The following is a 27,981-nucleotide window of genomic DNA, read 5'->3' as shown; positions in this document are numbered from 1 at the left end:
ATGAAGGCCTTTGCCTGGCCTGGGAATGTTGCTCTTACTGTGTCCACCAGTTGTTCTCTGCCAGCATTCGACTGTTTTCGATATATTATTTACAATGAGCCCAATGACATTAGAACCAGTGTGGGGACGATAACTTCTGTAGTGGGAGCCCCCGCGTAAGCTAAACTAAAAGTTATCTCTACCCAACCCACATATGGCATGTTCTCTCCATTTGTTGCCACTATATCTAGAGTATCTGATGTGTCCAAAAGCTCAGAAATATCTCTGTCTTGTGTCTGGTAAGTTAACTTTTGTCCACAGGTCATCAATAATCGTTACTTGGGAACCCGAGTCCCACAATGCCTGGACACTTTGACCTTGGATGAAGCAATCAATCAAGTATTGTTCACCTACTAATGGAGCCATTTTTGCCTGTTTTTCTTTCTTTTTGTAAGTATTTACAGTAACACATGACGGTGATGAACACTCTTTTTGGTGTAAAGCCCAATTATCTACTTGACATGGCCTAGAACAGTAGAGCACTTTTTTACATGATGCACATTGTTTCAGTTTAACCTCTTTGCCTTTTTTTTTTACAGTGTGCACAGTGCTGGGACGTTGTGGTACTACTGGTCACTCCCTGTCCCGTGCGAGCGACCTTTCCCCGTTTAAAGCCTCACCTCCAAACTGTCTTTGTCCCCTCATTCGACAACCAGCAAGGAAATGCTTGCTGCTGCCACACCTATAACAGTGCATGCAATACTCCTCCGTTCCACTCTGTTGACAGCCAAAACATCTTCTCATACGCCCAGGAAAGCTGCGCTGAGGGGCAAACCTTTGCTGGTACTGGGCGTTCCCTCCTCTGTGTCTGGAGCCAGGTGTGAACCAGTACCCCTGTGCCTGATCCTGCACCTGCTGATCTGAAAACTGTGGGACAGTTGTAACATTGGCTCCACCTGCTGGCGGTTGCTGTCGAGGCGTGTATTGGGGCTGTTGCATAGACTCTCTGATTTGAGACACTTCAGCTTTAAGTTCTTTGAACATAGCCATTTCAGACCTAATTTCCTCAAGCTGAGACAGAACATTAGGGGAGGTTTTCGTGTTTTGTTTAACAGTTTTTTTCCTTCACTTCCACAGGAGCGTCGCTTGACTGTGCTGAATTGATATTGGCGAGCCGTTGTCCCAAAGTTTTCCTCTTATGTTGACTCTCTGTCTCAAGTGCACATGCCGTGTTCATTCGCTCAAGTAGCAGTTCATCAGCGATGTCAGTTTGTTCAAGGTAAGGCTGAAGATCGCGCTTGACGTTGTCATTTAGTAGGCCCGTTAGCACAGTGTGAAGAAACATTTTCTGCACTAACCCTGGGTCATATTGGAGAGCCGACTCAGACTCCTGCGAAGCGAACAAAATCTTTTGTCTCAGGTCGAAACTACGAATCAGGAAGTTCTGTGGAGTTTCTTTAATGCCCTGCACCTCTGAGGACAGTTGCTTATAGAGGTCAGTTGCACTTTTCTCCTGGTAATGAGAACGGAGTATTCGCCTTAATATGGGTAAAGTGAAGTTGGATTTTCCCTCTAAATAGCTACGAAGTTGCATGCCAGGGGATATTGCTTTTATTACTCCATCGACAATTTCACTCTCTGGAACCCCTTGTTTAGGCCATGTTCGATTTGGCGAGCTAAGCTTGAAAATGTCAATCGATCTTTCTGACCGGGCTCACCGATCTGGCCATTTACCTTAAAGTCCTTATGCCATGGAGGAAGTGTAGGGGGGTGGGCTGTGATCTGTGTAAGCTTCCTAGTGGGAGCCATGTTTTTAGTTTCTCTCATTTCTTGTTTGTCATTTGGTTTCTGTGTTTGCCAACTGAAGCTGCAAGACCTCAATTTCCCTTAATATTCTTTCCTCCTCGTCATTCAGTTTTTTCTGTGTGTCGCTTACTTGTTTTAACGTGCCATTTTCAGCAGCTGTCTGGAGCTCAGAAATGTTATATTGGAGATGGAGTAATCGAGACATCCCTTCATCTTCAAGTTTTCCTAGCTCTTCACTCTGTATGTAGTTTGAAATCAACGTGATGAGGGCTGCTCGACCCTTGCCAGTCACATGCTCAAACTCAGCTCCGGTGATGGTTAGACTATCACACAAATCCACTAGATGATCTCTAGACAGCACGCACAATTCCTGTATTACTTCTAGCTGTATTTTCTCCAATTCTGATGAATCCATTTTCTTCTTTTATTTATCTTTTTTAGAGCCTGGTTATTAGCGTTGTGAAGTGATACCTTTTAATCTTTGGGTAGTAGTTGTAGCTCTCCTGGTATGAAGTAATACCTCAGATCACTTGCATTCAGCCCTCGGACAGTCGAGATCTCACTGTAGCCAATACACCACCTGCTCACGAAGTCTGGGTTGTTTTAGAAGAGTTGCATGACGGTTGGGGGACATCTGACGTAGACGCTGACCAACACTGCACACAATCCCAGCGGGGCCTCCAAATGTTACGCCCCTGTGAGGGGGGTATAGAATGAACAACGAGGACGCAGTGTTGTGGTCAAGTCCAAAGTTGTAATGGTGTTCACAACATTCAACAAACAGTACATCCCTTATGCAATTCCAAATACCAGATATATCTGTACAGTATTCATAAAATGGCATTTTCACAGCATGCAAAACCAAACAACCTTCAAAACAACATTCAAATAAACAGCATATTAAAGTGTGCATTGTTTGAGTACTAAGTACTACATTTAAAGCTTTTCACCATAAGACATCTTTCCATAGCTATTAACAAAAAAAAAAAGATAAACCTCTCAAAAGTATTTTTAACTTTAACACATTCTACAATAAGTATTATTTCAGCTAAAACACACTAACAATACTGTCTAACGACACTTAAACTGAATACTGTGCCAGCTTATTCACACTTACATTATATTTTACACATTAAATTAAACACAGCGCCAACACGCATTGTCAGGAAATGGCGGACACTTTCCTACCACGCGTCTGCCATTGGGATGCTAACAAGCACGCTATGGCAGAGCGACTCCCCCGTGTTCAACCCAACTACCCCTTCAAACAATCCATGCATGGCTATTATCCTCTCGGCATGTTCCCTAGCATTAAAATATAAATATATAAGCAATTACACAACCACCGTTCCTACCTGTGAGGGGGGTATAGAATGAACAACGAGGACGCAGTGTTGTGGTCAAGTCCAAAGTTGTAATGGCCGAGAAAACGGCAAGCACGCTATTCCCCCTACAGGCTGAACGAGGCAAAACAAAAGCAATCGAACACCGACCATCGAAAGATTGAACACAAAATGAGGTGGAATAAAGAAACTCTGCAACAACTTTCCTAATTTAGCTCTTTAGAATAATTTTGTAGCAAATAAAGAATAAGGAATTTTTTAGATAAACATGGAAATAAACAACATATTTTACCAGCATCACTTTATAACTTCAAAGGGCAGAGCAATGGGTAATAGATAAAAATAGTGAGAAAAGTCAGTTTTTGCATTTTGAAGCACTTATCTACTGCATTAAACATTTTAAACCTTTTCACTACAACACATATTTATAACCATTACAGCAGCAAATGAACTATGGAAATACTCAGCGTTGTGATCTTCTCTACGCGGCCGGGATTACAGCTGCGTTTTACGGCGGTGAAAATACCCGACACACTTGGTTGCTGCGGGTCTGCTTTCCCGAACTCACCGTTGTGTTTCAGGAGCATATTTTGCCGCATAGTAGGGCTGGGCGATATTGCAAAAAATATTATCACGATTATTTTTTCGATATCGATATTAATCACGTTATATAATATTTTAAAAATAAAATATATTAAGAAAAAATATATATATCTTTTTTTTTCTCTTATTTTCATTGTTGTTGATAGGCTGTGTGTGTGTGCGTGTGTGTGTGTGTGTGTGTGTGTGTGTGTGTGTGTGTGTGTGTGTGTGTGTGTGTGTAACGGAGGCTCAAACATGCACCAGGGAATGGGCGTGTACTTAGGCATTAACCGCAAAACTGCGATCTGACTATTTTGTTTATTTCTGCCGCATTGGCTGTCAGGTAAATCCATATCAGATTATTATTATTTTTTTTACATTTTAATTTTATTTATTTATTTAAAAAAAATAAAAAATCATATCAAGCATTTATGTCTGATGCTTATCGTCGTAATCGACGTGAGATTTATCGCGATTAATAATCGTAACCGAGTTATCGCCCAGCCCTACCGCATAGTACTTGTAGTACTCTTGTAGCTCGATTTCGCTTGGCATATTTAACATTTCACCTTATGATCTCCTATTTCTTTAAAGTGTTTCAATTCTTCGCTGCGATTTGCTTTAACCGCCATTTCTTAACTTTTTGAATTCTGGCGTGCCTGCACACGGCACGGCACGCGCCACACAGAAATTTGATACATTTCATTTGCTTTGTGCCCACGGCATGCATCAGTGGCGCCGCACAGAAAATGTATACATTTGCTTCAGAAAACTTTGTGTGTGTATGTGCAAACTCGAGTTTGCCTGTCCACCAACCGAGTTCATTTTTAACGAGGAGTACTCGAGTAATTGATTCCTCACGCCCATCCCTATTACTCACTAAAATTGGGTAATCATTGCGAGTATTTTTTGATAGCTGTTACCAAATAAATGTAACCAATACTCGGCTGTCCCCCTGCATACAATGTACAACAATAAAGAAGAATGTTATTGAGAAACAAATAATAGAACTGCATGATTCAAAGTGACTTCATTATCAGGGAAGAATGAACACAAGAATATCTGTTCCTTTGTCTGCTTTACTCTTAAATCTAAACACCGGAAGTATAGGTCGGTTGTAGTCTTTTCGCTCATCAACAGTAGGGCTAGAACTGAGCGAAAAGACTACAAGGAAAGACTTTTCGTTTCCGGTTCCGGAATAAAACACGCAGAAACTGTATTTCACTACGATACTTGATAAGGAACATCAACGAACACCACTAACCACTCAATTTCTGAAAACTGTCACGGTTAGCGGGTGGCAGGCAGGCAGGTAGGACCCAAACGCAGACAGTTCGAGTAAAAGGATAATTTATTAACTCAAAAAGGCAAGGAACACGGGTGACGCGGGTAACACAGGGAACACCGGGAACACCGGGAACACACAGGACAGAACTCACCACAAACTAAAATGATCCGACAAGGAACAAAGGAAAGACAAGGGCTTAAATACCAAACACACACAGGGCAAGCAACGAGTAACAGCTGAGACACATTAGGGAGGGAGCAGTAATCACACCGGAGGGAAACCTGACATGGGGAGAAACAAGACCGATACTAAAGTGAAACAGGTAACACACCAAACATTAAGGGGTGTTTTTGTATGCCCAGATAGACAACCATTGTGAAGCAGGCAGGGGCGAATCGAATTTAGCCAAATACTCGAGACAGGACCAATATTCAAAATGTTGGTATTACTCTATTTCATGCTAAAGAACCCAGAAAGGCGGCTCAATGTTCAAGATACCGTAATTCTCCTTCAACAATGGACACAAAATCGGCTAGCTCGCACGTGACTGATAAAACCAAAAGTTTTACACAGAACAAAACTATGCTGCCGTCAGTTGATTAACATTATACAGATACATTGGCGCTTTTTTCCGGTGGCGCTGAGCATTCACCAAATAAATAAAAGTTTCACAGCTAATGTAGCCGTTAGCACACTCAGGATCTCGTAATTACGAGATAATATCTCGCATGAATGCTGCGTTTTAATATCCATCCATCTCGGAGGTCCGAGGACGTTGCCTAGCGACACGCACAAGCACGCCCCTTTTCATCGGACGGCGAACTCGCCATCTCGGTTGAACTCAGTAGTGACCGAGCAAAATTCCGAGACAGAATTCAAGATGGATGCGCCCATTGTGACTTGAAGTATGAACTGTTTTCATTGTGCTTGGACCACAGGAGTGCCTCTGTAACAGAGTTAAAAATGTAGTGTATTATTATATATGATTCTCGCCAAAATAAAACTGCCGTGGTTAATAAGTGTGAATGGGAGCCACCCGTGGCCATTTGTTGTACTGCAGATCTGCCGCGTTTAGTCCTGTGCTGCGTTCCTACTCGATCAGAGAAGCCCTTGCTTTTGATCTGGTAGGTTCGCTATATAAAGCACTGTACCCAGTATATCAGTTTTCTTAAAGTGTTATGTTATTTTCCATTCATTGTTACGATCGTACTGCAGTTTGCATGTTTTACAGAAAGTTTATTAATACTTTTCTTATGACCTTGGGTTTCTACATGCTAAGGCTAACATGGCTAGCCTTAAACTCCGCTAGCCACGTTCATGCATTGAAAGTAATATTACTCTCTTTCTACCATGTGTGTATGTTGAGCCTCAGTATAACTTTGGTATATGTTCCCTATATGTAATGCAATGCATTCTTTATATTTTGCTTGTGCAGATGCTGTATATGTACACCAAATTCTGATGGCAATGTTTTGATTTATTTTCCAAAGGTATGTGGCTCCATAATGTAAATAGGTTTTAATAAAGTGATGTAACTGCACTTGGACTACAGTTATGCTCATTCTTGGGAAGTTAAATGTTTTGTATGCATTTTCTATTGCTAGTAATCATCAGAGAAGCCCTTGCTTTTGATCTGATGCTGTATATGTACACTGAATTCTGATGGCAATGTTTTGATACATTTTCCAAAGGGAGATAAAATAAAGAAAATTCAACAGTTTCGCCTCCGTCTCCCTGATGCTTTACCATCGTTACACTTCTAAGTAGTTGATTTCCCGGAAATGTGAACAAGTGAATCGCAAACGTTGTCCCGAGTGTTTAGCGCTCTGCACAGACACCCTAGACCAGGGTTCCCCAATTAGTTTTTCCAGAGGGCCAAATTTGGTCAAACATGCCATGCCAAGGGCCGAAATGTCGTTTCATTTTTCTAATTCGCCATTTTTATGTGCAAATTTAGCTTTAATTATAAGTACTGTTTTAGCGATAATGCAGGAGGGCTAGATCAATTAGGTTTAAATAGCATCCAGGAATGGTGCATCGATGAGAATGCAAGGAATGAGGAGGACGAGGAGACGTAGCTTGCTTCAGACTATATTATGTTCAGCCTTGTTTATTTAAATACTCGGTAATGTCTTTCAGTTTCTATAAAACAACAGTAAAATAAAAACACCTTTAGTTCTATGAAGCATAATAAATAAATAAATAACTACAGGCTAAACAACATATACAGTTATATAGCAAGCATATGTAAATAAATCAAACAGAGCTGCAATCACAACACAGAAAAAAGTCATACACAAAACATACACTCAGATACCCAGGCGCAGTTTGTTTATTTTGCCTGAGTATCTGAGCATACACCCCGTGCATGACTTCAATCTTTACCACAACCACAGCTCTGCTTGATCTACCCATATAAATAAAGGAAACAAAGTAACAGGCACTTACATTGTCACAAACTTAATACCCTGAGTATTAACTAAGCTGCCTAATCTGTGGATGGCACAAGCCTTTTGGCCTCTGCAGTCCACTCGCCGTCAGGAAACATGTAATGAAGCAGCTGTTGTGCTCTCTTGTGCCGATGCCGTTTTGCATATGGTTAAAACTGACCGCTTGTATGATGTCAACATGCTTGCAATCTTTTGTTTGCGTTGCTCAGATGTTTCTGGGAAACTTCCATTAAAGCTGGTAGCATGCAAACAGTTAAAGTGTCAGGTTGTCAGATTTAATGACAGCCACGGTCTGCTTGCATATTAAGCATGTCGGCTTTGCGTTGGCATGGTCCGGTAAAGAAAAGCAATACTTATCGGTCCATTCAGTTTTAAACTGGCGGTTCTCCTGGTTGACCTTCCTTTTCTTGGCAAATGACATGTTTCTTTCATCAATTTTCAATCCGTTGATTTTTGACAAAGTTGTAATACCCTGGGATGACAGACGGATAGCGGGAAAGTGACAGCATGCGGCGGCTACTCTCTGGCGTGTGACGCTAGTGAAGTTGAAAATGCACGAAGCACGTCATTACGTATGCACGCAGTAACGTCAACGGTCAAGTGGATGGTGTGGGCTGAGGGGAAAATATAGCAGGCCGCGCAAATAAAAAAATATTTATTTTTATTTATTTTTTTGGAGATAACATGTGAATGCGCTGGGTCCGTGCGGGCCGGACATTTGGCTCTCGCGGGCCGGATCTGGCCCGCGGGCCGCTAATTGGGGTTCACTGCCCTAGACTGTCAGCATGGAATACGTCAAAATGCATGTACGTCATTATTTGACACTTTAGTATGGTTAAACATGACTATCAATCATTATAACAACGTTTATAGGTCATTAAAGTCGAAAAAGCATAATAGGTCCCCTTTAGTAAGGGAAGAAATGTAGCAAAAAGACTTACCTAAAAAGACACCTGCTTAATTTCTATAAGTTCAAACCTTGTTCAAGCTTCAGCTGAGCTTTTTAATAGAAGCACAGAATTCCTGTTATATCCAGTCAACATGGGATATTCGGGAAGATGTGTGAGCTAAATGTTAATCATTAAAACATTTTTTCAGCATCTTTGGAACTGCCACAGAATAGGCTACTTGCACAAGCACTTCCTGATTCGCCGTAATACAGCTTCACAGCTTCCGGTCAAATATGGCGACGTTCTACACCCTGTGTTTACAAGAGCTGCCGACAATAAGCATCACTGATGTACATCGATTATGTAGGGAAACGAAAACTCCGACCAACAAATTGGAGAAGTGGTTTAGGCTGTATGCTGTGACCTATATTCACAGCTACGAAGGTAAGAAAACTACGTCTAGCAGACGCTAGCTACTGTCAAAGTCTAGTCTGTCAGTTAACTGTCACTTTCTAACGTGTATTACGATGCAGAAACAGATTTCTTAACCAGTGTTTTATATCAGCCTTGATTTTTGCCTTTTGTGTTGAGTAATAATAGTTTAATTTATAGCCACGGTTTTGTGTACATAAAAGTAACATTACTTATCTCCCTAACGTTTCTTTCCATGTAGTAACATGTTATAGATGTGATGATGGAGTAACTAATTTAAGCTTAATGAATTGGTATGTGTTATTTCATTCAGTGTCCAATAAAGACAAGCTGATAGTGCAGGTCAGTGTGAGAGCCTTGTGCTACAGGTCGATGAGGAAGAGCGAGGCACCACAGTTTGAGTGTAGGCGGAAACTGTGTTCAACCCTGTTCAGTGGTGTTTTTTCGGTTGTAAAGTGTAGAGTACAAGACTACAACTTTTCAATATTCAAGTTATTTATTGTCGTTTGCACAGCAGAAGTACAGGTACATTGGAATAATTGTGTGATTCTTGGAGTCCGCTTTAAAAAAAAAAAACATCTTTATTTTAAGAGGGAGAGATTATAACAGTAAGCATTCAGGATGGTAGGCTTTTTCTAGCACAGTTGAGGTACTTACCTTCATAAGAACCAAGTTGTTTTTTACACCCATGATGCTGAGGTTATATTTCTAATGATTTACCTTTTTCTCTTAGATCAAGCTTTGTGATTCATCACCAGTGATGAAAAAAGAAAGAGGTAATCTATGGGCTGGAGCAGCTGTCTCTGAGAGGAAAAGAAAAAAATTATAGCTCAAAGAACAAAGGCAATGGCATCACGTATAATTACATCTGTAACTACTTATAAAGTACTGTTGATGCACGTGCAGGTGCGACTACTTCTTTTTTCTGGGCAGCTGATTTGGCTTTTGAGACAAGGACCATCTTGTAGAGCAACCCAGTCACCAAGAAAAAACGTTGACGGTGTACGTTTCCATGAACACTGGATACGTAGCATTTCAACGTAAAATAGCGTGTTATACCTACAGTATCCACGCGTGCCGCTGTGGAGGCGGGTTTCGGGGTTTGGGGTTCACGGGTTTCGCGGCAAATTGTGGACACGATTGTTGAGGGGGGGGGGAGGTAGACTGTTGTTGACAGGGGAGGGGGGGGGGAAGACACGTTTGCAGGGGGGGGGAACACGTTAGTTGAGGGGGGGGGGGAGACACATTTGTTGAGGGGGGGGACGACACGTTTGTAGGGGGGGGGGACACGTTTGTTGAGGGGGGGACAGACACGTTTTTTGAGGGGGGGGACACGCTCGACAACGAGAGTTGGTTTTTATTTAACGCTTGACAACGAGAGTTGGTTTTTATTGAACGCTCGACAACGAGAGTTGGTTTTTATTGAACGCTCGACAACGAGAGTTGGTTTTTATTGAACGAGACTTCAACACGGAACAGCTGCCCGAAACGATGGTCACGTCACTCTCGGTGACGGTGACGACAACAATGAACACACGAACAATGAACATGTTAATAGAACAACAGTAAAACACACAACCACATAACATCCCGAACCCCTTAAACCCCACTTAATCCTAACAACAAAACAAGTTAACAAAAGCCCCTTTTGTCAACTGACAACCCCAATTCCCAGAATCCCCCGCAGCTCCGGAACACGGCGTCCACACCCGTGGTCGCCACTCGCCACAATATATATATATTTTCATTTTACATTCCCCTCTGCCTTGGAGCAAAGCGTGACCCTGAAAACGTTTTCTTCTCCATTCGAAATGAATGGGGGAATAGCACCAACAGGGGGACATACGTTCTCCTAGTATTTGGTGAAATTGTTACGTAGCCTATATTAATCTTTATTATCTGAATGGGAAATGCAATATTTTAGGACAGATACACCATTAAACGCGTTTCTAATGACATTTCTAGCGAGAAATGTACATTTTCCTTACATAATCTTCAGTCAGTGAATGTGTATGATCTTTATTAATCTTTATTATCTGAATGGGAAATGCAATATTTTAGGACCGATTCACTGTTAAACGTGTTTCTAATAACATTTCTAGCAAGAAATAAAGAATTACTTGCATAATCTTCAGTCAGTGATTGTGTCTGATCTTTAGTTTTATAGTTATTAGGAAGATTTTATCGGCTCGCTCGCATGTTTCAACGACGTCAGGTTGTTAGGGACGCTGCTTTCGCTAAACTAGCAGCTCACGTGTTTCCTGCGTTTGTGTTATTAAACCGTTACTTTATGTAACTTTTAATGATATCATCTTGTTAGAAACACGTATATCTGAGAGCCAACCCAGTCGCCAAAAGCATACGTTGACAGTGTACGTTTCGTGAACACTGGATTACGTCGCCCTGGGTTCCCTTGACAAAAAGCCAACGGGTTTTTCCATTGGATTTTGGATTATTGCAGAAAAATTTGAATATTTGAAGCACCTCCTCAAAAACTAAATTTTTTGAGGATAATAAATAAATAAAATGCATTCTGAATGGGAGTGTTTCTCAGAGTTTTCCATGCTACACAGAACGAAATGTAAACCCATGCAAATAAAGACTTCATGGTCATAATAATTTAAATATCATTAATCTCCTGAGTGTGTAGGGTGGTATTCTATTTTTTTCAACGGGGCTGCATCCAGTCACTTGACCGTCGTGGTTGCTATGGTGGTTGCTATCGACCGCCCCCTCTAATCCTTACATGGCTCTAAAAACCACGCGGCAAAGGAGCTGCTGTCAATTGTGTTTTTTTTTTTCGTAAACTGGGGTCCGACGGTTAAAAAATTGACAGATATTCCGAGGTATCCTTAAAAGGCAGCTTGGATGTTTTTATTTTCTGCAGTTTAGACTTCTTCTATAACCTATTTTTGAAAGCAAAACACCAAGTTCATTGATTTAACGAGGCAGGGTTATTTGAAACAATTTATTAAATAAATATTTGTGAGAGGTCATTCCTTCTCCTGAGTTTGCTTCCTATTTATGTCTAGTGTACACCCCTACTGTCCAAAAGCATCCCCCCCCCCTCCCCATATGGATTTGGAGAGTTGTTGCCACGTCCCAGTGGTGGAATATCATATAATATGAAAGAGGGCATTCAATTATACTACAATGATCAATTAGGAGGCCGAAGCCCTAAAGGAAGTGATGCAATAGGTGACTGAATCGAGAACATTTAAGTAAACTGTACCTTGGGGTCTCTTATATATCAAAGGGGGTTTCAAAGGACGCATACGCTTCAACCTGTTGCTCCAGCCCGACAGGAAACGACTCAGCAAGTGCTCCATCTCGTTGCACCTCACCCAGCGGCTCGCTTGAAAGATTTTGGCCTGAAGTTCTTCCCAGACCTACACCCTAACAGTCCAACATGCATATCTGAGAATCAGGCCTCTCTTCAATAATGACAAAAAGTTATGAGAGAAATACACATTCACTTTTTGTTATCTCATAAGCGGCGTGGTGCCGGCTCCTTTTGACCTTTTGACCCCAGACTTCAAAGACGTGGCCACAGGCCAGCTGTTTCTACACACATTAAGCCACAAATGTACACATCCATCCAGCAAAAAATGGGGCCTAGAAACTAACCTCTGTCTTATGTGCATTGACTGTACTGTTGGAGGTCACGCCCCTTTTCCGGCCTTTTCGAGATAACTAGGGAGATAACTGCTAAAATGTTTACACACATTTCCCGGGGCCCCGAGAACGACATATCCAAGATTTGTCGTTCTAGCCCATAGAGAAAAAAAGTTTTCCCAAATGGACTGTCATTTGGACAAAGCCCCTCAGAAGTTTGGCCTGCAAGACCTAATGGTTCAGAATGTGGTGGAAAAACAGTTTTTGAGATAGGAAGGTCCTGAAATTCGAATACCATATTCAAGGGCCTAACTGTTAGGGTAGCGTTAGCTGCTGGACCCAAGAGCAGAACACAGAGACTGGACAGGAGTTGGAGTGACGGTGAACAGGTTTATTTAGATCAGCTAGGAGTGAAGCAGGAGGTTGGTTGGAGTGGAGCGTATCGGGCTGGAGAGAGTGAAGACTGCAGGCTGGAGGTGACAATCCAAAAACTATAGGTGAGAGAAAACAAAGGTGAGGCACGAGAATTCCACAAGAGAGAACACTAGAGAGATACACTGGAGCCAGGAACGAATAACTACCACGGTAACACAAAGTACGATCTGGCGATGACTGCAGGGAAACCAGGTGTATTTGTAGGGGAGTTGATGAGACGATGCAGGCCAGGTGTGAGCAGTTGAGTGGCAGGCAAGGCAGAGACAGACAGGGGGTCTCACTCTGAGGACCTTAAAATATGATTTAATCCATTAGAAGTATGAAAATATCTTCCCGGTGGCGTAACGGGGCAAACAAGGTGTCCTTTGACATCGACGTTTCGAGGCGATTGCAACAGTGCCACACATGATCATATTTGAATATGTGTCGGGGTAGTAATTAGCTGTCGATTTTGGAGGCCTTTATCAATAATAACCAGCTATAGATTTGCTTCCCGATGGAGATTTTTGACAAATTACATGTTATTTAGCATCTACACGTTAAGCTGAGTCCAATGAGATCAAGCTCGCCCTCTTGCTACACCGAGATCATGTCCTAGACCTAGGTGTACCATGTAAAATACATGTTACCATTTGTCATGTGTGTCATGCTTGGTGTCATTGGACTCAGCTCAACGTGTAGATGCTAAATAACATGTCATTTGTCACAAATTTCTATCGGGAAGCAAATCAATAGCTGCTCATTATTGATTAAGGCCTCCAATTTCGACAGCTAATTACTACCATCAAACATGTTCGAATATGCTCTTGTGTGGCACTGTTGCAATCGCCTGGAAGCGTAGATGTTGAAGGACACCTTGTTCGCCCTCTTACACCACCGGGAAGATATTTACATGCTTCTGATTGACTAATGAATTGATTCAGCTATTCCCCCAGAAGTCTGGGGTCAAAAGGTCAAAAGGAGACGGCACCACGCCGCTTATAAGACAAAAGTCAATGTGTATTTCTCTCATAACTTTTTGTCATTATTAAAGAGAGGCCTGATTCTCAGATATGCAGGTTGGATGGCTACGGTGTAGGTCTGGGAAGAACTTCAGGCCAAAATCTTGCAAGCGAGCCGCTGGGTGCAGGTGCAACGAGATGGAGCACTTGCTGAGTCATTTCCTGTAGGGCTGGAGCCACAGGTTGAAGCGTATGCGTCTTTTGAGACCCCCTTTGATATATAAGAGACCTCAAGTAACAGCTTACTTAAATGTTGTCGACCCAGTCACCTATTTCATCACTTCCTTTAGGGCTTCGGCCTCCTAATTGATCATTGTAGTATAATCGAATGCCCTCTTTCATATATATGATACCTCCCCCACTGGGACGTGGCAACAATTCTTCAAATCCATATGGGGAGGGGGGGGGGTGATGCTTGTGGACAGTAGGGTTGTACACTAGACATAAATAGGAAGCAAACTCAGGAGAAGGAATGACTTCTCACGTGTCCCCCCCCCCTCAACAAACGTGTTCCCCCCCTACAAACGTGTACCCCCCCCCCCCCCCTCAACTAACGTGTCCCCCCCCCCTCAACACACGTGTCTTCCCCCCCCCCCCCCTCCCCGGTCAACAACAGTCTACCTCCCCCCCCCCCTCAACAATCGTGTCCACAATTTGCCGCGGAACCCGTGAAACCCAAACCCCGAAACCCGCATCCACAGCGGCACGCGTGGATACTATAGGCAGTGTTGGGATAGTTCACTTTCTACTTGAACTAGTTCAAAGTTCAGTTCACAAATTTTAAAATGAAGTAGTTCAGTTCAACGTTCATAATTCAAAGATTTGAACTAAGTTCACAGTTCCAAAAAATGAACTAGTTCATAGTTCTTTTTTTCAATATGTTGCTGTGTGAGCTATTATTTTTTTCCGGTATTTTGAACATCGAGCCCACTTCGTGATTTGTCTAGGATGATATAGAGTGGTTGAATCAAGCATCGTAGCGAAAATGTATTGTACATTTAGCGCATTTTGTAAATCCCATTGATTTCTGTTGGAAGACTCATTGCTTCGTTGGCCGGAAGCGGAAAGGGAACTAGTTTGGTTGTAGTTCAAATTTGGTTGTAGTCTTTTCGCTCGGTTCTAGCCCTACTGTTGAGTCGGAGAACCGAGCGAAAAGACTACAACCAAACGTAAACAGCCCCCATTTACGTTTCCGGCCAACAAGCAATGATTCTAGGAGGTATTCTAGTCCGCTGAGCTATGAGCCAGCGGGAGATAACGTTATGGATTGTACATATTTATAATTCGAAATTCGTCTCAGCCTTTATACCACAGACACTCTAGGGTCCATAGCATATAACCGTGTTGTCTGATTACAGTTCGATTCATTTTTCACTATTTAACAGATCTCGTTCTGAAGAATAATCCCCGCGCCATTCGTTTCAATGGGAATCGGGACGGTCTATACTTTCAACATAAAGTGTATTTATATTTTTTAATTCGTCCCAGCCTTTACACCACAGACACTATAGGGTCTATAGCATATAACTGCATTTTCTGATTGCAGTTTAATGTAACAGTAAGCTGACAACGCCGCAACTGCAAATGAAACACACGGAGATAACCATGGCAACCGGTCAAACAAATCATTCTGCGCGCGCATCCGCCGTTTTGATAAACAAATAACCCCCCAATAGGGGATTATCACGCTGATACGTAGTACTTCCGCATTCGGTGTTCATTGTGCACTGTGACATCCGGTGAACCACTCATCACTCTGGCGAACTGATGATGGAGGACCGGCAGTTCACTTTCACGACATCCCTGGTAAATGTACCCAAAGTCACGTTTTCTGAAGTTCACAGACTTACCGAACAACACTCCATAACAGCCCGCTCCAAACTGGACAAGGGATTGTTTATTTTTCGAGAAATATAACGACTACGAATGCGAGTGTCTGCTAGCTAGCTTACGCTAGGTAGGTTGGCTTATGCTAACGTCGGTTTGGCGTCAGCTCAGTCTGGAGGGATGAAATGATAAGAGATGAAAAATAAGGTAGACTTGTACTTCTTTGGTACATATATGAATGTGTATCTTCAGCAGAAAGTGAAATGAATGTGAAATGAACTGAATGAATAAAGGAACTGAAAGAATAAAAGGATTTAATTCATTCTCTTTTTCTGAGTACATCATTTACTACATTATATATTAACATTATTTTGAATACTTTCAGGATGGACTGACTGGACTTTAAAATTGATTATAGATGAAAGACTTCTCATTCAATTACATTACATGTCATTCAATATATACAATGTTTTCAGTGTACAAAATTACAGCTCCGGAAAAAATGAAGGGACCAATCCAAATGTTCAGTGCCTCTCGTTTTAATATTTATATATTATATTTAATATTTATAGGTACATGTTTGAGTAGAAACACTATTCAACAGGGATGTAGCCTTTTAAATCAAGTGGTCCCTGGAAGTTGGTCATCACACAGCAGACGGTCCACAGCTGATTGACTGTCGCAGACAAGGTGAAAGGACAGTGTGTTCCCAGATGCGGTATTCCTTGACTCTGCCTATTGCTCTTTCTACGAGGATTCGAAGTCGAGCGATTGCTTGTGTTTTCAGAGCATCCTCTTCAGTGAACTGCGCAGTGGTTAGAGATAAATTAATTAGTAATATTATTGTGAGTGCTTCAGTCCATCTTAAACATTTGTCTGCATATCTTAATGGTCACATTTGGGTCAAAGTTTTAATTTAAAATGTTCATTCCTTTCATGCCTACCTGTCATCTTGAAGGGTGGTATAATCAGCGTTGCCCCACGATCAGCTAGTGGCTTCTCGATGGTGAAACCCTTGTCTGCCATGCAGCCATCTCCTGGCTCCAGTAAATCCAGCAGTCCACTTCGTTCAGTCAGCTCTGGGTCGGAGATGGAGCCGGTGAAGAGACTTGACACAAAAGTCACAGCACTACAAGGGGCAATCCCAATCAAGGCCTTAAAGGTTGTTGTGTTCTTGTAAGATGATGTTCGGGTAATCATCGACTGCACCTCGGTGCAGTCGATGATTACCTGAACATCTGGACTGTACTGCACAAATTATCTTGGCATGGTGTTCTTGACTTGCAGTTTACTCATCCAGATGGGGAGGGAGCCAAGGAGCAGGTAACGGTAGTTGGCCCACGGTATAACAACATGGTAGACAGTGGACACACTGACCTGAAACATGTCAGCCAGCACCTTCTCTTGCAGGCCTGCAGCAACCCGGCAGCAGAAGAGAAAAAACTCAACCAGTTGCAGTCTACACGTTGGACTGGGAGAAATGGGTTCAAATGTTTGTTTCTTTTTCTGAGCTTTCGACCAATAAACCAACATGGAGGCAGATGGTTGAATAACCTCCCAGAAGTCACAAAAAACATCTCGACGTGAATCTGGTGTAAAAAAGGATGTCCGCGTCTGAGACACAGAATCTGTGAAAATGCACTTGAACCACTTTCAGCTGTGACAGCTCTCATCAGCTCCTTGACTGTTTCTTCCAATTGCTGTATGTTTACAGCAGCAGCATCCAGTGCACCTGTATGAGATGAAATTAAAACATCTAACCCAGATTTTGGCTGTGACTTGCATATTGGAAGCAGTTTGGACCTCTAAAGAAATTGCTTTTTGTAGCTCAATATTGCTTTTAAATTTTGCTTTTTATAGCTCAATATTCACCTTTACAATTAATTAAGTAAGATATAAAATGCAACATTTGTACTTGTGATGAAGCTTTTCACATTGTGGTTTGGTCAAATGCTGGGACATTAATAAGACTAAACATGTTGTGCCTGAGTTCTGAAAAGTTGACCTACCTCCTCGGTATAACCTACTAATAGCCAATTCTGTGATTAAACCATAGGTAGTACATCCTGTCAGGTAGGTGGTTTAAGAACAGTATGGGGTAATAGTAGGCCAATATTTCAGAACACTAACAAACACTGACAAACCTGGTTTAGGAGCAGAACCGAAATCATGTTCTGTCATCACCACCGAAGCTGAGATCTCCTCCATCGGCTCTTATTCACAGGGCAGCGGTTGCTCCAGGGGAAGGGATGGGTGAACGTCATGGCCTAAGCGAGTTGATGCTCTTTTATAAACAGACCCCCTTCTTGGCAGTCCCCAGTTGTTCCACTGGAAACGGGAGGGTACAGACCCGATTTTCAGTCGCTTGGTGTGACCCCGGTTGGTTGCTAGCTGTAGCGTTTGTAGTCTGATTCACTAAAGTGCCGGCTACAAACAAACATGCTACCTTGTTTTATTTTAAAGTTTGGCCCTTCATCCCGGCGAACCGCTTGAATCCACTTCTTCCTTAGACTCATTTCAGTCGGGAATCCATGAAAACTTAAGTAGGGTTGGTGTTGTTTGTTAGATGTACAAAGTGGAACAGAGAGCAGTGACATCTCGCCTTTGTTTCAGCCATGGTGGAAGTGCGCCGGAAGTGTTCATGCACAACGAAGACAAATCCCGCCACCGGAACCAGGAAGCGTGATAATCCCTGATTGTTATTGTAAAACATTCAATCAACATCAGACGTTCTGTTAAACTGGGGTTGCATATTAAATCAGATTCAGATTCAGCTTTATTGGCCAGGTTTGCGAACAAACGAGGAATTTGACTTTGGTTTTTACTCTATGTACAACACTCAACCTATAGGGTTTACATGTTTAAATGTGGTCGATAGTGTTTAATTGTGGTCGATAGTGTTTAATTGTGGTCGATAGGGTTTACATGTTTAAATGTGGTCGATAGTGTTTATATATGGTCGATAGGGTTTACATGTGGTCGATAGGGTTTACATGTGGTCCATAGTGTTTAAATGTGGTCCATAGTGTTTAAATGTGGGCGATAGTGTTTAAATGTGGGCGATAGTGTTTAAATGTGGTCGATAGGGTTTACGTGTGGTCCATAGTGTTTAAATGTGGGTGATAGTGTTTAAATGTGGGCGATAGTGTTTACATGTGGTCGATAGTGTTTACATGTGGTCCATAGTGTTTAAATATGGTCGATAGTGTTTAAATGTGGTCGATAGTGTTTACATGTGGTCGATATTGTTTAAATGTGATCGACAGTGTTTAAATATGGTCGATAGTGTTTAAATATGTTCTTTTCACTCACTCTCCACCTCATCCCTAACTCTCCACCTCAAGCTGGTGTGTAGTGAGCGTTCTGGCACCGATTGGCTGCCGTGCATCACCCAAGTGGGTGCTACATATTGGTGGTGGTTAGTGAGGTCCCCCCTTCACTTTAGGCGTCTTTGAGTGTTATTAATTATTATTATTCTTCATGTTTAACCTCTGTTTTCCTTTTATTCCTAGTCTGTTTTACATAGTTTTGAATGATGACTATATGCTCTGTAAGGTGACCTTGGGTGTCTTGAAAGGCGCCTCTAAATTAAATGTATTATTATTATTATTATTATTATAGTTAATACATAAAAAAGAAAAACAGAAAACAGTACAAATAAATTTAATAATAATAAATATAAATAAACTTAAGTATACAGAATAACAATACAATAAAAAGAAAGGGTGAATACGAATGAATGGTAATGAAGACTGATTTGTCTTCTTTTTTTGTAGGTGCACTGGATGATGCCCTGGAGTATATTGCTGAGCTGGAGGCAAGGCTGCAAGAAATGTCCATGGGGCCACAAACTGTCCTCAACAGATTTTGTGTGTCTGATCAGACCATGACATATTATACTCGGTTTCCATCTCAAGAAGTGTTTCAAGTGTTTTGGGAGTCTGTTTTGCCCCTCAACACAATATATTCTTTATTGGAGCAAAGCACAGAGGATTGGACAAGAGGCGATTCCAACACCAAGCCCTTCAAGGAAGATTCCAGCCATTGATGAGTTTTTCATCTACTGTTGTAGAGTAGCAACTGGCCTTAAAGAACAAGTCATTGCTGACATCTTCCAGGTCAGCACAGCTGAGATGGTACCAACTCCAAGCTGGATATTCCCTCTAGGATGTGGGACATCAAAGGGCGAAACATCAAATAATTTTTTTTTTTTTATATTGTAGTGATAACAGATGTATTCTAATATGCATCTTTTCATAATGAGCAAGTTTAACAGAGTGCAAATTGCAAAACAAATGTCTTACCAGCATACGCTCTGTAGAGTGTGGACTTGACTCCAGTCTTCCCCACCGACTTGGGTTTCTTCACCACCAGGTCACTCACAGCCTCTGGATGGATTCCCTGAGGCGAACAACAATACAGGAAATGCTCATATACTCTAGACAAATACTGAAGTGTATGATTTGAACAGAGGACACAACAGCACACGTGGGTTCGAGGTCGATGCCACATCTGTGGTTGACTGGTACAGGCCAGGGAAGGTGGAACCACATCAAGGCCCAGCTGCACATAATGCGCTGTCTGGAACAGCAGAGCGGTTATATGGCTACAGAAGCCTTTGCCCGCAGCAAAGCTACAGCTCTGAGAGACCCAGTTGTCCAACAGCCTCCAGGGTGATCTGTGAACACCATAAGAATTGAGTTACTGAACTTAGTAGGTAGGACCTTGATATAAGGCCATTGGAAACTGGCAAGGAGCCTGCAACCGCAGAAAAGCCATGTACAGTTCCGTGCAAAACTCTTGGGCCACCATTACATCTGTTGTTTTAGCAATGTTATAACATGAACTAGCCTAGATGTTTGTCCTTTTAATGCACTCAACAAATTTCCTTTATTTACGGCTTGTGCCTTAATGAAGAGGAAGAAAAATACATAGGTCTGTACAGCCACAACATTGCAGCAAGCTAGGTGGGCCAAGTCTTAAGCACGCTACTGTTTGTAAGAAAGAACAATGAAAATGATCTGAACTTCAGAAGAAGAGGAAAACTGCAACTGCAGTTGTTAGTCCAGACAGACTATCAAAACAAACACAGACTTGGGCCAACGGGCCCTAACTCAGCAGAAACATGTAGTATGTGGGGCTCCTCATTCCTCCTCATCGAGCGGTTGCATCTACCTCTCACTACCACCTTTCCATCAACTATATTTGACACTTAGCATATACATAATGTTAATAATATGTCGCTGATCGGAAGAAAACTGGTCAGCAAATAACTAGCTGAACCTATCCTTGGATAAACTAATGCTAAAATGCTAACGCTACACACGGAGACTTCATAGCCACCATGGCTAATTATATTCATAATATTATAGTCTACACGTAACAAATATGATCATTTTACACACATTTCACACACAGACAATATTTCTGATGATTTATATGGATCGTGTATGGTTTGCTTGTCATCACAAAACATGAATGAGCAAGGCGGCCATTGAGTCGCCTACTGACAACAACAAAACACCTTAGACAACTTACCTTGATAATTGTGTACAAACTCCTCCACAAAAAACTTGTACCCCTTTGTCAGCCTGGGCTGTGGTGTTGCTGAGTGTGTCTCCACAATCTTCTGCACATCTTCGAATCGCAATTTCGGAAAACCCACCAGGGAAGTGGCGAAGAAACGATCCATTTTTGCATTGACGGCAATACAAAAATGACAAGAATGTTTACCCGGTGTGACGTCATTTCCGATTTTTGTGAGATAGGCCCATAGGGTGTATGCACTAAGCTGTGTGACGTACTTCCTGTTTCAAATAATACAGCTCGGTTGCTTCCGGTCTGTGTGTTTATCGCGCTAGCCTGCTGACTTTGATACTGTAAACATGGATCAAGACCGCAAACTTCTAAAAACTGGACCTTTTCAGAGGCAGGAGACAACCTACGCAGAGCACTGCTGTGTCCCCCACTGTACAGCGTCAGCAAAATTCAACGGGGTATTAAGTTTTCATGGCTTTCCGAGCCAAACTGACGTGAGGAGTCGATGGATTGTGAACATACGCCGGGATGCATATGTCATCACCATAGGTCATCACCATAGGTCATCACCACTCACTCCAAGGTCTGTAGCAGACACTTTAGTCCCGACAAGTTGATTGAGCCAACTACTCCTCAGGGTCGAAGGAGACTTACAAAAGGTGCCGTAGCGACCCTTTTTGAGTGGAACCAGTATACAGTCGAAACCCCAAGGCGCGGCGTGTTGGAGAGAGTTGATCGGTTCGTCGAAACTGCCCCTCCGGAAGATGAAGTTGATCTCCTATTCAACGATCAAGACTACTGCTCTCTCTGAACCGCATCCGCATCCGCTGCTGAAAGCGTCTCAAATGAAGTACAGGAGCCGAGAAAGGAGCTACAGGAGTTACGTCTCCAGCGAGAGTTTGGACTGCAGCGGTTTGCTGGCTCCGACGCAATACCACAATTCCCTTGTGGTATTTACACAAGGGAAGTCACTTTTTCAGTCACATTTTTTGTATTGGTCTGTTATTAGCCTAGTCCCTACGTGACGGGGATATGTGTCAGTCAGGGACATTGTTGGTTAGAAAATAGCTTTACGTTAGATTAATTTATAGTACTGTACCAAATTATTTCTTAATAGGTCTGTGAATGATTAATAGGACACAAGTAGTGGCATGTTGAGAGATGGTGTAATTGGAGTTGGGGATGTCCATGTCTTATCAGAATTTATATATATGAATGTGACCGCACCAATAGTACAAAAACAAACAACATTTATAATACAGATTTGTGTAAAGACTTACAGAGACGTGTTTCCAGTTCAAGTCTACAAAGTTTATTTTTAAATGGTTGAAAAAAGTCATGTTATTATTCTATGAGATGAAAATAGGAGCACTGAAGCGCCAGCGCCAGAATGTGACCGTCTCCAACTCCACCAATGCTGGTCCTAGAACAAAATACTATTAATAAACAATTGTAAAAATGTATGAATTGAGCAGGTAACACCCTACTTATCTACATGCAAGTACACGGCAAACCACCAAACCGCGCCTCCCAAAGATACGGCCCGGACAGGAACACCACTTTAAAACGAAAGAGCACAGAGACCATATTAGGGCATTGGATATCCACACACATCAGGTTGTCTTACAGGAAGTTGGGGCAGTTATTGAACTGCACCCAAAGAGGAAGCTAAACAAACCTGTCAGCTGAGTGCCAGGGATTAGTTATGACGCCATCCGGTAGAGCAACCGTTGCGTAGTGGCACAAGTCACAATACAGGTAAAAGGGAGGTGACTGAGTCTGAAACAGATATATGGGAGAAATACAGGTCACCCTGCTACATAATATATATATATATTAGAGCTGTCAGTTAAACGCGTTATTAATTACCAAATTTAACGGCGTTAAAAAAATTAGCGCGCGATTAACGTAATTATTTTATAAAAAAATATATATATATTTTTTGCCTCAAAACAAAGAAGCAGTAGCCTGACTGCTATGTTCAAATGACATTTGTTCAAAGCAGTCGTTTAATTGCACTATAGGCTATTTTTTTGTATCGTCCTGTTTTGATCAGTATATGCCAATGTTGTTATCAATAGAAAATCATTTGCACAAGGCAAGCCGATACACTTCACCATGTTGATAAGAGAATTAAAATGAGAATAATTATGGGACAAAAAAATCAAGGGATATTTAGCATAGAAAAATAATTTGTGATTAATCGCGATTAATCGTGAGTTAACTATGACATTAATGCGATTAATCACGATTAAATATTTTAATCGCTTGACAGCTCTAATATATATATATATATATATAATATATACGATAAAATCTTAATCTTAGTAGTTACTGTTGACATTATTTTGGTAACAATGTATACTTTTGATGTACACTTCTAATTGAAAATTATATGCAATGTCTTTTGTGAATAGATTTGCCAGCTACAACCATCTGATAGCTTTTTGGTCTTTGATTGAGCCTTCTCTACAAGATGGTCCGTGTTTCCAGAGCCAAATCAGCTGCCCAGAAAAAAGAAGTGGTCGCACCTGCACGTGCATCAACAGTACTTTATAAGTAGTTACAGATGTAACTATACGTGATGCCATTGCATTTGTATTTGTTGTTTTTGAGCTATACTTTTTTTCTTTTCCTCTCAGAGACAGCTGCTCCAGCCCATAGATTAACTCTTTCTTTTTTCATCCCTTGGCTGATAAATCACAAAGCTTGATCTATGAGAAAAAGGTAAATCATTAGAAATATAACCTCAGCATCATGGGCGTAAAAAACAACTTGTTTCTTATGAAGGTAAGTACTTCAACTGTGCTAGAAAAAGCCTACCACCCTGAATGCTTACTGTTATATTCTCTCCCTCTTAAAATAAAGATGTGTTTTTTTTTTAAAGAACAACTATTTTTTAAAGAATCACAATTATTCCAATGTACCTGTACTTCTGCTGTGCAAACGACAATAAATATCTTGTTTATTGAAAAGTTGTAGCCTTGTACTCATTACCTTGACTATATTAAATTGTGTGTGAAAAACAGGGAAACAGGGAGACATGAAAAACATTCAAGTTGGTGGCCCTTGAGGACTACACTTAGCTACTGCTTAACCAAACAAACACCACTGAACAGCGATGAACACAGCTTCCTGCCTAGACTCAAACTGTGGTGCCTCGCTCTTCCCCATCGACCTGTAGCACAAGGCTCTCACGCTGACCTGCACTGTCAGCTTGTCTTTATTGGACACTGAATGAAATAACACATACAAATTCATTAAGCTTAAATTGTACTGGGTTACTCGCATCATCACATCTACAACATGTTACTACATGGAAAGAAACATTAGGTAGCTAAGTAATGTTACTTTTATATACACAAAACCGTGGCTGTACTTAAACTATTATTACTCAACACAACAGGCAAACATCAAGGCTGATATAAAACTGAAGTTAAACCGAGTGCGCGTGCCGTTCACAGAGACCAGAATGAACGAGTTCACAGTAACGTTCATCAGGCAGTAATACAGTACGTTCAGTTCACGTTCGCCGAAAATATGAACGAGTTCATGAACTATCGTTCAATGAACGCGTTCAGGCACAACACTGACTATAGGTATAACACGTTATTTTACGTTGAAATGCTACGTATCCAGTGTTCATGGAAACGTACACCGTCAACGTTTCTTCTTGGCGACTGGGTTGTGTAGAGACAAGGCTCAATCAAAGACCAAAAAGCCATCAAGTGGTTGTAGCTGGAAAATCTATTCACAAAAGACATCACATAAAAAATGTCAATTAAAAGTGTACATCAAAAGTATACATTGTTAATAATGTCAACAGTAACTACTAAGGCCCAATCCCGTTTCTTTGCTCACTGTCTCAACCCTACATCTCAACCCTAACCCTAACCCTTACCCTCATAGCTCATGCTCTTTGCTACCCCTAACCGATCCCCTACCAAATGGGACAACCCTACCCTGTGACGTCATCATGGCCTCCCCGTGCCCCCTAGCAGATAACCAGCCCCCAGGTAATGTTACAAGAGACAGACTGGCTGCCATTGTCTCGGGCAACGAGCAAGACCCATTGTAAAGATGTTTAACCTGAAATGGTATTTATTTTTTGTAATTGGCATGTTTAAATAAAGTATAAAAAATTATACTATTTGTCCCTCGTAATATACCTTTATTTTGAATGTCACTTAGCTACATGTTAAAGGTGGTATTAGGGTGCACTCACACTAGGCCATCTGGCCGTGGCCGTTGGCCGTTTTCACACCTAACCGTGCTCAAATGGCCCCATTTTTCTCTGGCCTGCACTCACACTAGGCCATCTGGCCGTGGCCGTTGGCCGTCGCAGCTGTGGCCTGGCCACGGAAGGCTCTTGTACATACGTCATCACGTCGTAACACGTCATCACCAAGCATCCGCTGCATGGACCATAATAAAGTCTGCCGCCAGTCAGAGTTTTAACAACAAAGGACAACAACACAGAGAACACACCAACAGTTGAACCGCTTGACGCGATGTTTACCGTTTAATGGGAAAGAAGGCTCGTCGCCTTTATTATGTCCGTGGTCGTCGCATTGACTATACGTCATCCAGCTCAGGTTGCGTAGCCGTGCGCGTGTCGGCTCATTAGCATCTGTACCTTAGCGGCCCGTGCCGTAGCAGCACACCTCTCCCAAGTAGCCAAATTGGCCCGGCCTGGCCAGACTGGCCACACTCACACTGGCAGATTTGAGCACGGTTAGGTGCTAAAACGGCCACGGCCACGGCCAGATGGCCTAGTGTGAGTGCACCCTTAGATAATAATCGGTTATGAACAAGAACACTTTAGAAGAAACACTATATTTAAATAAGAAACACTGAACCACACATCTAAAAATACACACACACGCATCTAAAAATACACACACACGCACACCTAAAAATACACACACACACACACACACTCTCTCTCAGCTTTTGAGAGAATGGTGGAGAATCACATCTTCGTCCTGAAAGAAAACAAATAAGAAGGAATTAGGAATTATATGCCAGAACTGGTTGATATGGCCATATGTTATGTACAATATATAATAGCTATGTACACAATATAGTACTGCCAAAAAATACATTGATTAACCATGTAATATTACTAATATAATATAATATATTAGTATAAAGCTTATTTTTAACCTGGAGTCACTAGAACATGGAAGATCTGGATATCATGCGACATGATATGCAGCCCGGTCTGCAGCCCGGCCGAGAACCGGGGTCGGGCGGCCCGCGAAAGTCGGCCGCGGACTTTCGCGATCTTCCGCGAAAGTCGGCCGCGGACTTTCGCGATCTTCCGAGAGTCCGCGGCCGGGCTTCGAAGCCCGCGGCCGGGCTGCAGAGTATAATTAATAAAATAATTACTAGTTAATTACAGAGAAAACACTTACATTTGTGTTTTTCCAATCCTGTCGCATCTTTTCGCCCTCCATCTTGTCTAGGATATTTCTTGATTTTCCGTTTTCTCGCAAGGTATTGTGGGAGCAAGTCAGAACTGAAGCGCTTTGAGTGTGCCCATCGAAAATCTCAATTTTGAGGGGATGTTAGCCCTCCCCCTACCCCTTAAGCTACCTTTAAACTGGTATTGGGACATGGCTCCATGGCGCGTGAACGCGCAACAGCGAGGGTTAGGGCTGAGATTTTGAAGCGAGCCAAGTAATGGGATTCAACCTAAGATTATATCATGTATATATATATATATAATTGGTTTGCGTTAACGCTGTTAATAACGCGTTTAACTGACAGCACTAATATATATATATATATATATATATATATATATATATATATATACATATGTAGCCTCTTTGGGTGCAGTTCAATAACTTCCCCAACTTCCTGTAGGACGACCTGATGTGTCTGGATATCCAATGCCCTAATGTGGTCTCTATGCTCTTTCTTTTGAGAGTAGTGTTCCTGTCCGGGCCGTATATTTGGGAGGCGTGGTTTGGTGGTTTGCCATGTGTACTTGCATGCAGATAAGTAGGGTGTTATCAATTCATAAATTTTCCAATTGTTTATTAATAGTATTTTTGTTCTAGGACCAGCATTGGTGGAGTTGGAGACGGTCACATTCTGGCGCTGGCGCTTCAGTGCTCCTATTTTCATCTCATAGAATACTAACATGACTTTTTTCAACTAATTAAAAATAAACTTTTGTAGACTTGAACTGGAAACACGTCTCTGTAAGTCTTTACACAAATCTGTATTATAAATGTTGTTTGTTTCTGTACTATTGGTGCGGTCACATTCATGTATATAAATTCTGACATGGACATCCCCAACTCCAATTACACCATCCCTCAACATGCCACTACTTGTGTGCTATTTATCATTCACATAGACCTATTAAGAAATAATAATACTATTAATCTGTAACGTCAAGCTATTTTCTTACCAAAAATGTCCCTGCCTGACAAATATCCCCGTCACGTAGGGCCTAGGCTAATGACATAGGCTAATACAAAAAATGTGACTGTGAAAAAGTGACTTCCCTTGTGTAAATGCCGGGTTCTATGAACATCCTTTCTGTACCGACAGCGATATATTGATGCACTTCTTATGACAAATGTACTTATTGGAATTTGCTTTGGATAAAAGCGTCTGCCAAATGCCCTAAATGTAAATGTAAATGTAAATTCGGATGTCTGTGTCGGAGCCAGCAGACCGCTGCAGTCCAAACTCTCGCTGGAGACGTAACTCCTGTAGCTCCTTTCTCAGCTCCTGTACTTCATTTGAGACGCTTTCAGCAGCGGATGCGGACATATC

At 41.8% G+C, this 27,981-nt stretch overlaps 1 protein-coding gene and 2 long non-coding RNA genes across 6 annotated transcripts; 1 reads left to right on the top strand and 2 right to left on the bottom strand.

Annotated features, from left to right (window-relative positions):
* Nucleotides 1-6,833: 6,833 nt before the first annotated feature.
* On the top strand, nt 6,834-7,435 carry LOC132453777 (uncharacterized). Its single transcript, XR_009524803.1, has 2 exons — nt 6,834-7,153; nt 7,320-7,435. It is a non-coding gene; the product is annotated as an uncharacterized LOC132453777 (long non-coding RNA).
* An 8,510-nt stretch (nt 7,436-15,945) lies between these two features.
* LOC132453776 (uncharacterized) lies at nt 15,946-18,322 on the bottom strand. Of its 4 annotated transcripts, none has more exons than XR_009524801.1 (4): nt 17,793-18,322; nt 16,879-17,380; nt 16,593-16,727; nt 15,946-16,453 (listed from the first exon to the last, which is right to left on the bottom strand). XR_009524801.1 is itself a non-coding variant. In XM_060046712.1 (4 exons), exons 1-4 carry the CDS (start codon nt 17,854-17,856, stop codon nt 16,446-16,448), a joined length of 612 nt encoding a protein of 203 aa, XP_059902695.1. In that variant the 5' UTR covers nt 17,857-18,321; the 3' UTR covers nt 15,946-16,445. The 4 variants fall into 4 exon arrangements, 1 of the variants encoding a protein (XP_059902695.1); XR_009524802.1 differs by having other exon boundaries at nt 16,879-17,060; nt 17,783-18,321; XR_009524800.1 differs by having other exon boundaries at nt 17,026-17,380; nt 17,793-18,321.
* Nucleotides 18,323-22,475: 4,153 nt separating this feature from the next.
* LOC132453655 (uncharacterized) lies at nt 22,476-23,013 on the bottom strand. The gene is made up of 2 exons (XR_009524754.1): nt 22,865-23,013; nt 22,476-22,745 (listed from the first exon to the last, which is right to left on the bottom strand). It is a non-coding gene; the product is annotated as an uncharacterized LOC132453655 (long non-coding RNA).
* Between the last annotated feature and the right edge of the window lie 4,968 nt (nt 23,014-27,981).

Source organism: Gadus macrocephalus, chromosome 3 (assembly GCF_031168955.1).
Source record: "Gadus macrocephalus chromosome 3, ASM3116895v1".
Lineage (NCBI taxonomy): Eukaryota > Metazoa > Chordata > Actinopteri > Gadiformes > Gadidae > Gadus > Gadus macrocephalus.
This window is presented reverse-complemented; position numbering and strand designations above follow the sequence as displayed.